General features: G+C 36.9%; 1 protein-coding gene across 5 annotated transcripts in view; it reads left to right on the top strand.

The window, feature by feature from the left end:
- The window catches only part of LOC131436301 (WD repeat and FYVE domain-containing protein 3), a 1,204,110-nt gene that overhangs the window by 638,878 nt on the left and 549,481 nt on the right, over positions 1–15,751 (top strand). For all 5 annotated transcript variants that reach the window (XM_058604951.1, XM_058604953.1, XM_058604954.1 and 2 more), the window contains exon 19: positions 13,197–13,345. In XM_058604951.1, coding sequence (XP_058460934.1) covers positions 13,197–13,345 — 149 coding nt within the window. The remainder of the gene's footprint in view (positions 1–13,196; positions 13,346–15,751) is intronic.

The following is a 15,751-nucleotide window of genomic DNA, read 5'->3' as shown; positions in this document are numbered from 1 at the left end:
TTTCCATTTATATTTTTTTCGAATAATTTTGGAATGCACGAGATAATGGCAATTCCTCAATAATTACGTATGTCTGATTTTGAGCCTGATTTAAATACCGATACTAAGGAGGAGGATTCCCATGTTTTTGGAAATATTCCTGTTCTTAGAGATAAATTGAGGAGATGGTGTAATGGTCTTGTGAGTTCAGTAGCTAATTGTTTCAAAAATATTTGTGCTATTCCGTCAGGTCCAGGTCCCTTGGCTGCGTTGAGGTTTTCAAGTGCAGTGAATATTTCCTGCTTTGATAATTGATTGACAGTGATGTCATTAGAAAGCTCCGTTATGAAGGATAAGTAGTCACGTTCACGATCTGTCTCGGCATATGGTGTATATATTTCTTGGAAAAAAATGCAAATAAATATCAAATTTCAGTGCAATTATTTCCAGTAGTTCCGTCTAGGTTCATCTGGGAAGGAAGGTTGTTATTCTTCAATTTTGTTTTAACATAGCTAAAGAAATTTTTAGGATGCTCTTTGATTTCGCTTTCAACTTTAAGATTATATTCTTCTTGTGCCGAGTTGATTGCTATTTTCAGGTCATGACAAATGTCGACGTATTTTTGGATTGATAACACTTTTATCTGTTCTATAAGTCTTATGTGCTTTCTGTTTTCCATTTTTCAGGTTTTTCAATTGCGGGTTGAACCAGACAGGCAATTTGCTGTTGTGACTTCTTCTTCTTTTTCTTTTTACTGGTACAATTTTCGAAATTAAGTTGTTAATAATTAGATAGAATTTTTCCATTTCTTCATTGACGTTTCCTTCTATATTCAAAATATTTTGCCAGTTTAATGTACTTAGTCTACGTTTTGCTTCTTCGAAATTTGTTGTGTGGTATTCCGGCATTTCCTCGTATTCTATTTCGTTAGGAAGAGACATGTTATGCATGAAGATTGAGTATTCAATTGCCGTGTGAAATGCCTCATTTTTCCAGAGTGGGTTTGGTGAGGCATTCACACAGAAGTCTTCGGTACAGTTTGTGAAAAGAAGATCAAGATTTGAATTTTGTTTGTTTTCACCGAATTTATTTGATTCAAGCCGAATAAAGAATTTTTGTCAATAAGAAGTTGTAGTATTTCATTTTCTCCTGCAATTGGAAGCAGAATGGATTCATTTTGTTCATCGGTGATGATTCAAGCGTTTCGTGTTTTAAAGTTACCGTATATGTGTAACTTAACTTCTAGTTCCACATTCGACATAATATTTTCTACGGTGTGAAAGAATAGCTCGAAAGTTGTTTGATTAGCATTTTCAGGGGGGAAATACACAGAGGTAGAAACATGTTTTTGTCTTGATATAAATACTTTGGTGGAAACATCTTCAAATTGTTTGTGTTTATTTGTTTCAATTTTGTCGGATGTAAAGTCAGCACTTACTGCAATGAAGACTCCACATCCAGATTTATTGTTGGATAGTGCTAAGTTACGGTCATGCCGGAATATGTTATAGTTATTTCCAAAAATTTCTTCGCATTTTACGCTTTCGTCCCAACTACTTTCAGTTCCAAGAATGACTGAGAAAAAAGATGATAAAATATTTTGTTGAATTTCCTTCATTTTTGCTGGGCTTTTTAAGCGATTGAAATTCTGACAGTAGACAAGAATTTCAATCGCATGTTGTTGTGAATATGAAGAAATTTGAGGATTTGAATGAAGTATAGTGTCACTTACGTCATTATAGGATAGTATCTCAATAGAGGGCGTCGTTATTTCCGGAGAATCGGCCTTGTAAAATTGTGTTCGGCTTCCCGAATTAGTTGGAGTCGGCGGATGTGTTCACTTGTCAAAACTTTCCGATAAGACTCCAGGTCGGCCAGCGCTTCCTTGGGTTTCATTCCATATTCCCAATGGACTTCGATGAAGATTCTTAGGAGGTGGTCAGGTGTTGTTAGAAGGCCTTCTGATGCTAATAGCATTTTTATACTATACTTAATACAGACGGACGACATGCATTATTTTCGGGTCATGAAGTCTTGCTTTCAAGAAGCGTTCGTCGTAATTCGCAGATTGTGAAGTAAGACTTACAATGAGAGGACGCATTGGATCAATTTCGAATTAGCTGTCTGTATTCATGTCCTATGATATTGCAGATGTATTTATGTTCTGTGATATTGCAGATGTGTTCACATAGTTAGTGGATGGTGCAGCTTCGATGTCATTACTTCCTAAGACCGGAGTAGTGTTGTTTTGAATACTTCTTGTTCCTTTGTAAGGGTTGATGGTTTCACCTTTTTGAAAACTTATGAATTTTGAGGCAATATTTGCACCCGTGCAGCAGCTACTAATTCCTTGTCCAAGGGTAAGGTATATTATAATGACATATTATTGTTTTGTTGTGGCAGGTATTGTTACTATTTGTGTTGAAATTGTTGCTGTTATTGTTGTTGTTGCTGCTGTTTTTGTTGCTGTTGTTTTTTTAATTCAATAATATAATTTTAAGAGGCACACTGCTAAAGCTCTAAGATTAACAACTTACTTAAAAATAGGATAGTATAGTTAGATACTGTCGTATTGGGGTCGCAGTGGTCGACTTTGGCAGATCCAGCGTATAGCTAAATAGCAGCTAATTCTGCGGCGTAAACTGAAGCCGGATCACTGAGTTTTTACGAAGCGGCGATGTTCTGATTGAAGATACCGAAGCCTGTGGACTCATTGATTTTTGATCCGTCTGTGTAAAAAATCTTTTCACAGTTGACTGTTCTAAATTTATTATTAAAGATATTAGGGGCCACTTGAGGGCGTTCGTGAGTAGGATTCCCAAGAATCTCTCCTTTCATGGATGTGTACAACAGAATCAAAAGTATTCAAGAAATAAGAGCGGTTGGAAGCATACGAAGAAGGATTAATATTCTAAGCCATGTAATAAAAATACAAGGACATAAAACGGGTTTGAGAATTAAGCTCAGCTAACCTTTCGAAGTTTTCAATCACCAGAAGATTCAAAATGTCGCATCGAACGAGCGAACGATATGAGAGATCCCAGAACCGGTTCTTCGATGGAAGAACACCCGCCAGCACTTCGGGGCTCATCGTATGAGTTGACTTTATGCAACCTAAGGCAATACGCAAAAAGCGATACTGAATTCTTTCCAGCTTAATGAAGTGGGTGTTCGCGGCGGATCGGAAGCAGAAGCATCCATACTCCATAACGGACAATATCGTTGTTTGGTACAACCTGATCAGGTCTCTCGGGTGGGCACCCCACCATGATTCGGTTATTGTACGGAGAAATTTGATTCTCTGTTGGCAGTTTTGTTTCAGATACCCTGGTGCCTTTGGAGTCGAACCAGACCCCGAGATATTTGAATGTGAAGACCTGAGCTATAGTTTCACCCCTTAGTTTAAGCTGTAGTTATGCTGATTCTCGCTTCCTTGCAAATACAACCAGCTCAGTTTTCTCCACAGAGAACTCGATACCAAGTTGAAGAGCCCCCGTGGACAAGTTCTGGAGTGTATCTCGTAATGCTCCTTGGGTATCGGTAGCTTTGGGTCGTCGGCAAGCTCTCTCAGAATATAAGATGTGTTGATACATTCATCTATGTTGCTCACGTAAAAATTGTATAAAAGAGGACTTAAGCATGGGCCCTGAGGAAGACTCATGCAACTGAATTTAATTGTCGACAAATCACAATGTGCGAAATACATGTGTTTCTCAAAAAGTTGTTTAAAATTGGCGAAAGACCATGCTGATGCTGGTTCTCAGAAACGATATTTATTGAAACTGAATCAAAAGCCCCCTTGATGTCAAGGAAAACTGACGCCATTTGTTCTTTACGAGCATTTGTATTTGAATTTTTGTTGAGTGCAACGAAATACAAACGTTCGTTCCTTTGCCTCTACGGAAACCAAATTGTGTATCTGAAAGCAAGCCATTAGTCTCGACTCAATTGTCTAGACTAAACAGAATCAATTTTTAGAACAGTTTCTGGGTACAGGAAAGCATAGCAATCGGCTGATACGAATTGTGATCGGAGGCTGGTTTCCCTGGTTTTTGAATGGCGATAACTCTTACTTGTCTCCAGTCGTGTGGGACAATATTACCCTCAATTTGCGGGGCCGGGCAGATATTTCAACAAGTTTGATTCTGTCTAGCCCCGGAGCTGTACTGTTACATGACAAGAGCGCAAGTGAGAACTTTACCATCGAAAACGGTGTTTCGTTGGTATTTGGTGTCTCGGCGCGAGTGATCTTCTGTTCCGGAACAAAGGCTGGGCATACTTTTCTAGCGAAATCGAATATTTCTCGCTTTCATTCGTACTGTTATGATTGCGCATTCGTCGGGCTGTGTTCCAAAGAGTGCTCATATATGTTTTTTTCGTTAAGCCGTCTACGAACTGACGCCAGTAACCGCGTTTCTTGTTGTTTGAGAGGACGGATGTTAGTTTTTGCGCCGGGTACACCTTTCGTCTGAGCTTGAGTCGAGAATAAAGCCAGCCAAAAACGTACACTCTTCTTCCTTCTTTGCCAATCTCATACTACGAAGAAATAAGAGCTGCGCACACAGGCCCAAAATTTCTGCTTCGATTGACTTCAAACCTTAACAAAACATTTTCGAAATGTTCAATTATAACAAAATACAAAAGAAAAAATATGGCTTTTTGAGAATATTAGAGCCTACGTGCTCCCCTGAGAAATAAATTGTTTCTTTTAATTTTATAGACAATAAACTTTAAACGCGTTTTTTTCGAAAGCAGGTTTTGAAAGCCCGTGTCGATCGTCATTCAAAAACTACTGCACCAATTGTTTTCAAATTTTGCACACACTTTCTACATATAAAAAACCCGACTCCAACGTTTTCCTTTTCGTTTTTTGTTACTATGGGAAGGTTTTACAGCTACAAAATGGCCGAGTTTTTCGTGAAAAATCGTACTTTTGATATTGAACAACCACCGAAAATTGAAAAAATCTAAAATAAATCAAACAGCGAAGAAGCGTCCTCATAAATGCCTCTTCGCCGACTTATTTCTCAATATTTTTTCACGAAAAAATTCCAAAATGTTGTTCGAATGATGTTTTTTATAATAGAAAATATTTGAATTTCTTTTGTTGAGCGATAGTTCTGAAAAAATTCACAAAAATGATGATTTTCTTCATCATTTAGATTCTACCCCCCCTTAAGGTTCTCTTCGCCAAGCTTGTGTTCAAGTTTTGTATGCAAGAAGTTATTTTTATAGCGTTAAGTTTCTCTACCATTCTGCGATTTCGGTTGAAGCAATAAACTTTGTCTCATTAACAATCGAGTTCATCTTATATAAATTAGAAATTAATCAATTTCTCAGGCGAAACGACATAACATGGAATTTCATCCGAACTTGCATGACACAACATCAGATCATACCAATCAAAGCTTCAAATCGTTTTATGGCACTTTTTGTCTTGCAGTCTAGCAACAACCTATTTCTAGCATGCTACGCGTAGGACTGAAACGTTGGCTATAATTTCACTTCTATATATAGATTCGCTTGCTTTCAACAGCTTCGCTTTTGCATCGATTGACCAATCAGAGCGATGTTTTCTCTTCGATGTATCGCTTACTCCTTCAAAACCGTCGTCTATGGCAGGGAAGTCCGATATGCCGGAAATTTTCAGCAGACGAAATACGACACTGTTCGCTACTAATCAAAATTTCAATCATTTATAATTGAAAATACATGCCTTGATACATCCAAATCGAATCTTAGAAATATGTTCAATCAAATGATGAAATAATATTAATAATTGATACAAAGTATACTGAGCTGTAAGTGTTTAAAACCTGACCACATTTCTACGTGTATTTTTCCTTGTGTTTCTGATTTGCACCCCTATATAGAAAATAAAGAAGTGTTCCACATCAAAAATACCTCTTTACCGACTTATGTCTCAATATTTTTCCAAGAAAAAGTTACAAAATGTTGTTCGAATGTTGCTTTTTATCATGTCAAACATTTGAATTGATTTTGTGGAACGATAGTTCTGAAACAAAAATGTAAAAATGATGATTTTTAATGTGGAACACATTTTTGTTTTCTATATAGGGGTGCAAATTAGAAATTCAAGAAAAATACACGTAGAAATGTGGTCAGGATTTGAACAATTACAGCTTAGTCAATTTTTTTTTATCAATTATTAATATTATGTCACCATTTGATTGGAAATATTTCTACGTATTGATTTGAATGTTCATAGCCATGTATTTTTAATTGTATATCATTGAAATGTTGATTAATAGCTAGCAGTGTCCTATTTTGACTGCAAAAAATCTCCGGCATACCGGATTTCTCTGCCATAGTCGTCGGTTTTGAAGGAGTAAGCGATATATCAAAGTGAAAGCATCACTTTGATTGATCAATCGATGCTAAAGCGAAGCTGTTGGAAGCACGCGAAGCTATAAATATAAGCAAAATTATAGCTAGCGTTTCAGTTCTACGTGAAGCATGCTGGAGGTAGGTTGTTGCTAGACAGCAAGACAAAAAGTGCCATAAAACGATTTGAAGCTTTAATTGATATGCTCTGATCTTGTGTCATGCAAGTTCGGATGAAATTCCATGATATGTCGTTTCGCCTGACAACTACCCCAGTGTAAATTTTGAGTGCATAAGATTAATTTCAAATTTATATAAGATGAACTCGATTGATAATGAGAAAAAGTTTATCGCTTCTACCGAAATCGCAAAATGGTGCTAATGGTAGAGAAACGCTATAAAAATTACTGCTTGCATACAAAACTTGAACACAAGCTTGGCGAAGAGAAGCTTAAATATCGATATCCGTATCGCTAGCGTGTACAAACATTTAATTGCATACATTTGGGCTATTGATGTAATTTCGTCTGCTATAAAACAAATACAAATCACGACAAATAGAGTCTATATTGTGGGTTCGCGTGTTTGGTGTTTGGTTTATAATAAAGTTCAATCTAAGCAGTTTCTTGTGCATTTGCGGATTCGAAAGTGTGACGATTGATTGAGAATGTCGATCATTAGAAATTTTGGTTGCCTTGTTCCACATCAATGGCTCGAACAACCCCATGGGATGATCCTTGTAGTTTTTTCAACATTTAGAGCCTAATTTAATTTTCTGATTGCGTGAGTCTTAATTGAATGTGTTGGTAAGGATGCAAACTTTGTCTATTTCCATTTTGATAAATCTGATGCTTTTGGTACGAAGGAGAAAATTCAACTAAATCTTTATGATGATCTGTAGCACTGAAAAGTGCTTTGAATTGTCTTCTTCTTCTTGTCTCCCTTGGAGATGTTCTTCTTAAAGATGAGCCATTCGTTCCTGAGCTGTTCCGGTGAATCGAATCATTGAAGTGAGCTGACAGCTCACAACTCTTTTAAAAAGAACCGCAGCTCACCAGTTTACTCATTTGCTATCCAGTTCACCGCATTATGACGAAGGGAACACGCAACAAGTTGAACGGATCTTCGGCCCTTGAAGAGATTCAATTTAGTCAACATCAATTAAAGATAAATTAATTCGCATTGCATTCATTGCATCATTGTAAATCAATGATTTATTTTCGATCATGCATATGAAAGAAAACCGGTGCATAAGAGAAACGGCGCACAAACGAACCCTTAAACTAAAATAGCTGATGAACTGATACATTAAATCGATTCACTTCAGTAAGCTGGTCGATTCGGAGCTGTTCTCCTAGTTAAGCTGTTTTGCGCACCTGATCTGTGACTTCTTATGGGCCTTTTCGGACTTTTTGGCTGCCTTTCCACTGGTTTTCGGTGCCATCGTGCAAACTTTGACGTGCGTTCAGAGTAGCTCGTTTCACTTACATGACGATAGCTTCCACAAGAAACCCCGCTCTATATCTGCTACAGGCAGCGCAGTAGGGACAGCCCCTTTGTCAGAATTCGATCTTCTTTTGCGCTCTATGCCCTGCCTATTCGCAGAACGGGAAACAGCGAGATAGTATGAAATAGAGGGTTAGTACGGCGGCAGCAAGCCAATTTCAAGGATATAAATCCAAACATGAAATAAAAGTCACTAACAATTTAGGACTTAAACAATAAGAAATAAAAAATTAAAACATAGAGTAAGCAGATAATACCATAGATGTAAAGTTATAAGCTGTGTATATTTTTTTTATTCAATAATATAATATATTTTTAGGCACACTGCTTACGCTCTAAGATGCCAAGGGTATTTTCTAATCTTAATTAACGACTAACTTAAAACTAGAATAGTATCATTAGATTATGTCGTCTTTGATTTTCTAGAATCCATTGTATGTGGCATGGGTCTTCCCGATGGCGCTATCTAAGGCCGTTTCCTTTCGGTGTGGGTCCGCGGGAAACACCCCCAGGCTACGAAGGCCCGGCGGGTGGCCCGCATGCTGGTCATAGACTGGAGCGTAGAACCGTAGGCGGTGATGGTGATGTTACGGAAGAGAATGAAAAAAGAAAAAAGTAAATATTGTGGAAACCGAGGTAAAAAGGGGGTATGGAAACAAAATGTCAGAAAACTACAAAGATCTAGTTAGTTGCCATCGAGATGGTGAAGAGACGGAGAAAGGGGGAACGAATAGTTAGTGACAAAAAAAAAAGATCTTGTTAGTTCCAAAGAAGATGGTGGACAGGGACGGGGATCGAGAGAATCGGGCGGATGTTAGTGTCGAACCTGTAGGTGGAGATTATACTTTCTGAAGCTGTGTATATTGTAGATACTGTATATAAATGTTGACAACAAATGGATAATAATTTAATGTACAAAAAATGCGACAGCCTGTATTACCGATTTAGCATCCTAGCTGTTAGCATCGCTGCGTGGAATTTTTACGAAGAAAAGTCCCGCTCGAACCGTGCTAGTCTTCAGTTCCCAGTTGGTAGAATCCACCGTCTGCTCCGAAAGGGAATCTACGACGAGCGCGTCGGTGCCGGTGCACCGGTCGATCTGGCGGCAGTGATGGAGTATTTGGAAACCGAAATGTTGGAATTGGCCGGTAATGCTGCCCGTGACAACAAGAAAACGAGAATCATCCCTCGCCATCTGCAGCTGGCCATTCGTAACAACGAGGAGTAAAACAAACTGCTCTCCGGAGTTACCATCGCACAGGGCGGTGTACTGCCAAACACCCAGATAGTGTTGCTCCCGAAGAAAACCGAGAAGAAGGCCGGCGATTTCCGGAACATTATTGTGTTATTTATTACAAAATTCGTTCTTTTCAGGACGATCACATCACTGTGATAAAGAAATATTTAAGATTGCTTTGAGTTTAGCTCGTTGTTGATACGCCTGGAAAGTAGAATGCGTAAATCAAGTTCAATTTGTTTTTTTCTCAGAAGTAAAATACAGATTAATCTGTATATGTATCAACTCTGTTTCGCACGGCATATTTCCAAACGACACCCATACTAGTATAAAGATGTTCTAATTTCATTTTCGCATTGCGTGAGTCGTAATTGAATATGTTAGTGATGGGATAACTTTGTCTGTTCCCACCTGATGCCTTTGGTACGAAATAGAAAATTCAACTAATTCTTTATGATGATCTGTAGCACTGAAAAGTGCTTTGAATTGTCACGACCAACAGGATCTGCATTTAGATCCGAGATAGTTCTTTGTGTGTACAATGATAACTTCAGCTGGAAGGCTTATGGTGTGGTTTCAGTGGGTGACCGGCCCGATGTTACTCTCGTGGGTGTATCCTGTAACCGTTGCTCACAAAATGATAGAAAAAGTGGCAAAAACACCTTTTATATCGCTGGAGCAGCACATATTTTGTTCTCTTCCTCAGAACGCGTTCTGATTGGCTGGTGCCGAAATGGATCAAGTCAGACAGGTTTTTCAATAGTGTACTATTGAAGAACTTCAATGTTGTTGCAATATACGTTCAAGTTGAAAAATTTCGAATCTATTGGTAGTTAGATTATATAAATCCTTCCACAGATCACTGAGCTATGAGCGTTCGAAATACGAGAAAGGCAAACAATCGTCATGTGTTTTCCTCTTTGATACAAAACATTTCAGAAAAGTTTAATTTTGAACTATATGAGATTATGTCACACCACTAAAAATTTTATCATAAAATTGTGATCATATTTCCGATGGCATGTAGCAAAAATTATGGTTATACGTTAGATGCAACAAGAGATATTCACGATCAAAAACTTATCACTCTCTCAAAGGGTAAATTTTGAAAAGGCGTCCCATAGTAAAGTATGTCGTATTCACGACAAAACTATAAGGATCAGCCCCGTAGGGTTATTCGAGTAATTGATGGGAACAAGGCAACCGAAATTTCTAATGATCTACAATCAAACAGTTCAATCCATCGTCACACTTTTGAATCCGCAATTGCACGAGAGTCTGCTTAGATTGATATCATTATTTGTCTTGATTTGTATTTGTTTTATAACCGACGAAATTACACCAATATCCCAAATGTATGCAATTATATATTTGTTCATGCACGTGATAAGTTTGTGTTCAAGTTTTGTATGCAAGCAGTTATTTTTATAACGTTTCTCTACCATTCAGCGATTTCGGTTGAAGCAATAAACTTTTTCTCATTATCAATCGAGTTCATCTTATATCAATTAGAAATTAATCTTAAGCACTCACAATTTACCCTGGGGTAGTTGTCAATTTCTCAGGCGAAACGACATAACATGGAATTTCATCCGAGTTTGCATGACACAAGATCAGAGCATACCAATTAAGGTGAAATGTAGCGTCATAAAATGCTCGCAAAATTTTATCCGCTTCAGTTGAACGAGCCGTCGCACAAAGCGTACCAAGAAAAACGGACACATAGAAACAAGAACTTTTTTCAATGATTGAGCGCAGTGGGCTTACCTCTCGTTATATTGGCTTGTAAAAAAGACTGGACGTAATGGATTTTTGAATCCTTCTCACTTTGAATATATGCTAATTCAATCGTTATTGTTAGTGATTACTCTTACACTAGAGCTATAAATCATGAGTAATTATGAATGACTAACATGAGGTTATATGTATATGTATTGACTAACTTGCTAACCATGTATATGCCTGAGTTTAGTAGCAAGCATGGATTCTCCTTCAAAAGAACGATTGAAGAAAAGAGAACTATCAAGTATTTTCGATTTTTTGCCAGTCGTTCACCAGGCCCTTCCCGCCGATGAGATAGAATTTACGTAAAAGTATTTACTTGACTCGCATGAGTTCATCTTACCATGCAGTTAAAATTATTAAGTGAATCTTTTCTCAAGCACATATTTGGGGCACGAAATTGAATATAAAGTTCTTCGTAGTTCCTTATTGTTCAATCGATTTTGAAAGCAAAATCAAGCGTTGATTCATTGTATTCATAATAATTGAAAAACCAATGAATTCCAATAAGATTTCCATGCTGACTGACTCGAAGCTGACCCTCAATGTTTATCACTTTGTTTGTATATCAGGTTAATGAACGATAATACCTGGCTTGTATTCATTTCATTCAGTAGCTTGTCAATGTTGAAGTATTAGTTTTGCTATAAAAATCGCTACAATCTAAAATAATACCTGTTTTACGATATTACACAGCCAAGCATTATTGCTTCAGCAACATCAATGCATTGAACTCAACAGAGTTGGACATTATTAGCATTATATATGACAACTACTTAGAAAATAAACGATTTCTTACATTACCCATTTTATTGTATTCAACTCGTTTTTATTTCAACACAAAACCCAATACTGCATAAATTCGCATCATTATTTGATATGTAACTTTTACTCACGATATAATGCCACCGTGCGCACCGTGCATTTCTCACACCACCTCAATACGAAGCAGCAGCGCGCAAGCAATAAAAAAAAATGAAGAAAAGTTTATGTAAACTTTTTCAATTTTCGGTTGTTTTAGCTAAAATTTTATAATTTTGAGTTGCATTTTCAGATTCTTTGTGAAATTCTGCTGCAAATACTACTTTTCAGTTCTAAAATCATCCCCGTGGGACGGAACAGTGACCGTTTATACATTTCAAAAACCAATTACGGCTCGGCAAAGCAAAATTTCAAAATTCTAAAAATACTTAGTTATGATAAATTTGATTTTGAAAACTAAAGTGTTTTTGGTTTTTCGAAAATCGGTCTAGTTTTTGAATAATTGATCATAAACGTGATTTTCGCATTCCGCAACATTTCACCTTAAAGCTTCGAATCGCTTTATGGCACTTTTTGTGTTGCTGTCTAGCAACAACCTACCTCTAGCATGCTACACGTAGGACTATAATTTCACTTCTATTTATAGATTCCGTGCTTCCAACAGCTTCGCTTTTGCATCGATTGACCAAACAGAGCGATGTTTTCTCTTTGATATATCACTTATTCCTTCAAAACCGTCTATGGCAGGGAAATCCGGTATGCCGGATATTTTTAACAGACAAAATAGGACACTGCACGCTACTAATCAAAATTTTATTAATATATAATTGAAAATACGTGACTTAATAAATTCAAATCGAATCTTAGAAATATTTCCAATCAATTGATGAAATAATATTAATAATTGATACAAAATAGACTGAACTGTAAGTGTTTGAAACCTGACCTCATTTCTAAGTGTATTTTCATTAAGTTTCTGATTTGCATCCCTATATAGAAAATAAAGATGTGTTCCACATCAAAATAATGTTTTGAGCTATTTTCAAATCGAGGATCTATCATTATTCAACATTACTCAAAAAAAATCATCAAACATAGCAAACAAATCACCAGTTGCTCTTTCCGCGAACAAAAATCTTTATTTACGAACGGGAGCGAAAGCTTGCAAAAAACTTTTGTTATGAATAGTATTATTAATACTCCTAGAACGCACTTCACGATACTGTATTGGTAACTGAAGGTTCTAACTTCCAAAAAATAGGTCTAGAAGCCTAGATAGTGTTTCACAATTATTTTTTTATTTTTCAAATTTAAGTCTGTTGAGGAAAGAGTTTTAAAATTTTTAATGTCATCATGATCGGTCGTGTCTTGTACACCAACCTGTATTTTTTGCTATGAGTGTACTGTGTACTGCTATGTAAAGATCGACTGAAAATCATATTTTAATAGAAAGTCAGTATTTAAGTGGTTCAGTATTTAGGTTATTTTCAATGTAATTTATTTATAATAAAAATTCATTAGGTTCTCTAGTCACACATCTCATCACATACGTCTCTTTACTTATTTTTAATGTGTTTTTTTGCAGCGTCAGTTAAAGTACAAAGTCGCAACAAGTTATGATAGCAAGGAGTATTATGAAAGTTTCAAGTATTTGCCCAAAGATTCATCAATCCATGTGGAAAGTGCGTTGGAATCTCCATCGACAGTTAATTTGACCGATATTGTTTATCAAAGGTAAATATGTGACTTTGAAATTTCAGCATAAATCAACTGACTTTATCGTACTTTGTCTAAAATAGTTACAGTGGGGATTGAGGTCTAAAATGTAGTCAAGAGAATATCCACTTGATTGCTGCTTCCGTGCCGTAAAAGGTCACAATTGCTGGAGTTTCTCTTTTGAGCAATTCCAGAAATGTCATCAGAATTCACATCATCCGCATGTCATCAGAATTCACATCCTCCGATTCGGATGAAACTTTGCACATGTTTTCAATATGACAAAGTATTTAGTTTTCACGGATGCAGAGACAAATTGGACTCAAGACTGATTTTTAAAAAGGGCGTATGTATTTTTGTATGCACTTTCTTCAAATCGCGGTAACGTGGTAAATTGTACAAAAATGGTGTCCAAGAAGAAGTTGTAGAAAATCGATTAGACTCTCTCGAAAATATATACACTGTGAAACAAAGTTGAATATTTTTTCAAGAATTAGAAAACCAACCGAAAAATTCCAATTCGAAACAACAAACGTCTCTTCAAAATACTTTTTTCATTTTTATTTCAAACCTTAACCTAAGGTGACATAGAGTCTAAAGAAAAGCGCGAAAAATTTTAACCGCTTGAGTTGACCGAATCGTTGCACAAAGCATAACAAGAAAAACCGACACATAGAAAATATGAATATTTATAGTGAGTTGGCTTGAAAAAAAGACTCATTTATTCGTAATAGATTTTTGAATCCTTTACACTTTGAATATATCCTAATTCAATCGTTATTGTTAGTTATAACTATTACACTAGAACTATATTTTGGAATTCGGGTTCTTGCACCAATGTTATATTTTTAAATGTTCTACATGAACGATAAAACTTGGCTTGTATTCATTCCATTCAGTAGCCTGTCAAGGTTGAATGTTTAGTTTTGCTATAATGAAATGCTACAATCTGAAGTAATACCTATTACATAATATTACACAGCCATGCATTATTGCTTCAGCAACATTAATGCATTGAACTCTGTTCGTGCTCGCATCTCGTCCGACACAGTCGAAAATTACGATAGAATCAAAGACAATATAGTGTAGTGAACAATAGAGTGTATGAAATGGGCAAATACGATTTTACGAAGCCTGAGATTATTAGACGAAATTCAATTTGTATTGATTTCAAGCGCTGCAAAGTTAGACCAGCAGTAACCGAAATTGAAATCTTGCTTAAGGAACGAATGCATCTAAACGTTAATGATGTAAATGAGATTCAATTCAACAAGGCGTCTAACTGTGTGTACATTATGTTCAAACGTGAAAGCGATGTAATCGCATTTGCTTCGGTTAATAACGAGGTGTACAGTGTTGATCATGACAATGTTAAATATAAATTCCCGGTGTACATTGGGACAATACCATAAAAGTACGCGTGCATGACTTTCCCCCGCAGACCAGTGATCAGTTCGTTCGAATGGCGTATTTACGACTGGTATGTATGCAACCACGCTAATTACTAGCAAAACCAAGTTATTTTGAATGTGCACTGCCTGCATTAAAGTAATGGCCAATGTCACTTTTCGGAATGCAATATCTTCCACCAACACGGCTCAGCAATTTTTAAATGACGAATACATTAAAACACTGCATGAGCTGAAGAGGGAAATAGAGCAAAACACTGCGAATATAAATAAAATCCTTAAACCACTTCTCGAAAAACGAACAACAGTGATGGCCAAGGAGCGCGTAAGAAACGACGACTATCGGATGCTGACGAAAAAAGTTCAAGTTCTCAAGGAGCAAAAGATGTGGCACCAAGCGTAACTATAACTCTTGCTGCTAAGCTGTCTGAGAGTGAACATTTTTGGATGTATCTGTCTGGTTTTGCTGCTGAAGCTACTACTCAACAGATAATGGATTTAATGAAGTAAAATCTCAATACCGATGCAAAAGTCTCGATGAGTTAACTTTAGTATCGTTCAAAGTTGGTATTGGTCTACATTTCAAGGACACAGCACTGCCAGAGGGGTATAACTTTCCGAGAGTTCGATTTCGATCACACAACTAGTTGCACTCCTTTTCGTTTTCAACCGGCATAAACCTTTGCTGACCATCGCTTTCACACACGCAATCAAACTCAAATTCGCAGCAGATTTCAACCTCAGCTCAAGTGCAGCACAATGAAACCGCCAGTAAACAGTTGGCCGCTACCGTCCCACACTCGCTCACCATTTACTACCATCTTAGCACTGGTTGAATGAGTCTTTTTAGAATAGCGAGATCACCGAAAACTATTGCTTGTACCGATGCGATCGGAGCCCTTGTACCAGTACTCTTCAACGAAGCGGTGGTGTGTTGGTTCGTGTGAAGAAAGAGTTGAACAGTATCCCGGTCACTGTAAACAATAGCCAGCAGCTAGAACAAATGACCGTTCGA

Source organism: Malaya genurostris, chromosome 3 (assembly GCF_030247185.1).
Source record: "Malaya genurostris strain Urasoe2022 chromosome 3, Malgen_1.1, whole genome shotgun sequence".
Taxonomy (NCBI): Eukaryota; Metazoa; Arthropoda; class Insecta; order Diptera; family Culicidae; genus Malaya; species Malaya genurostris.
Note: the sequence above shows the minus strand (reverse complement) of the source record. Positions and strands in the feature narration are given on the sequence as shown.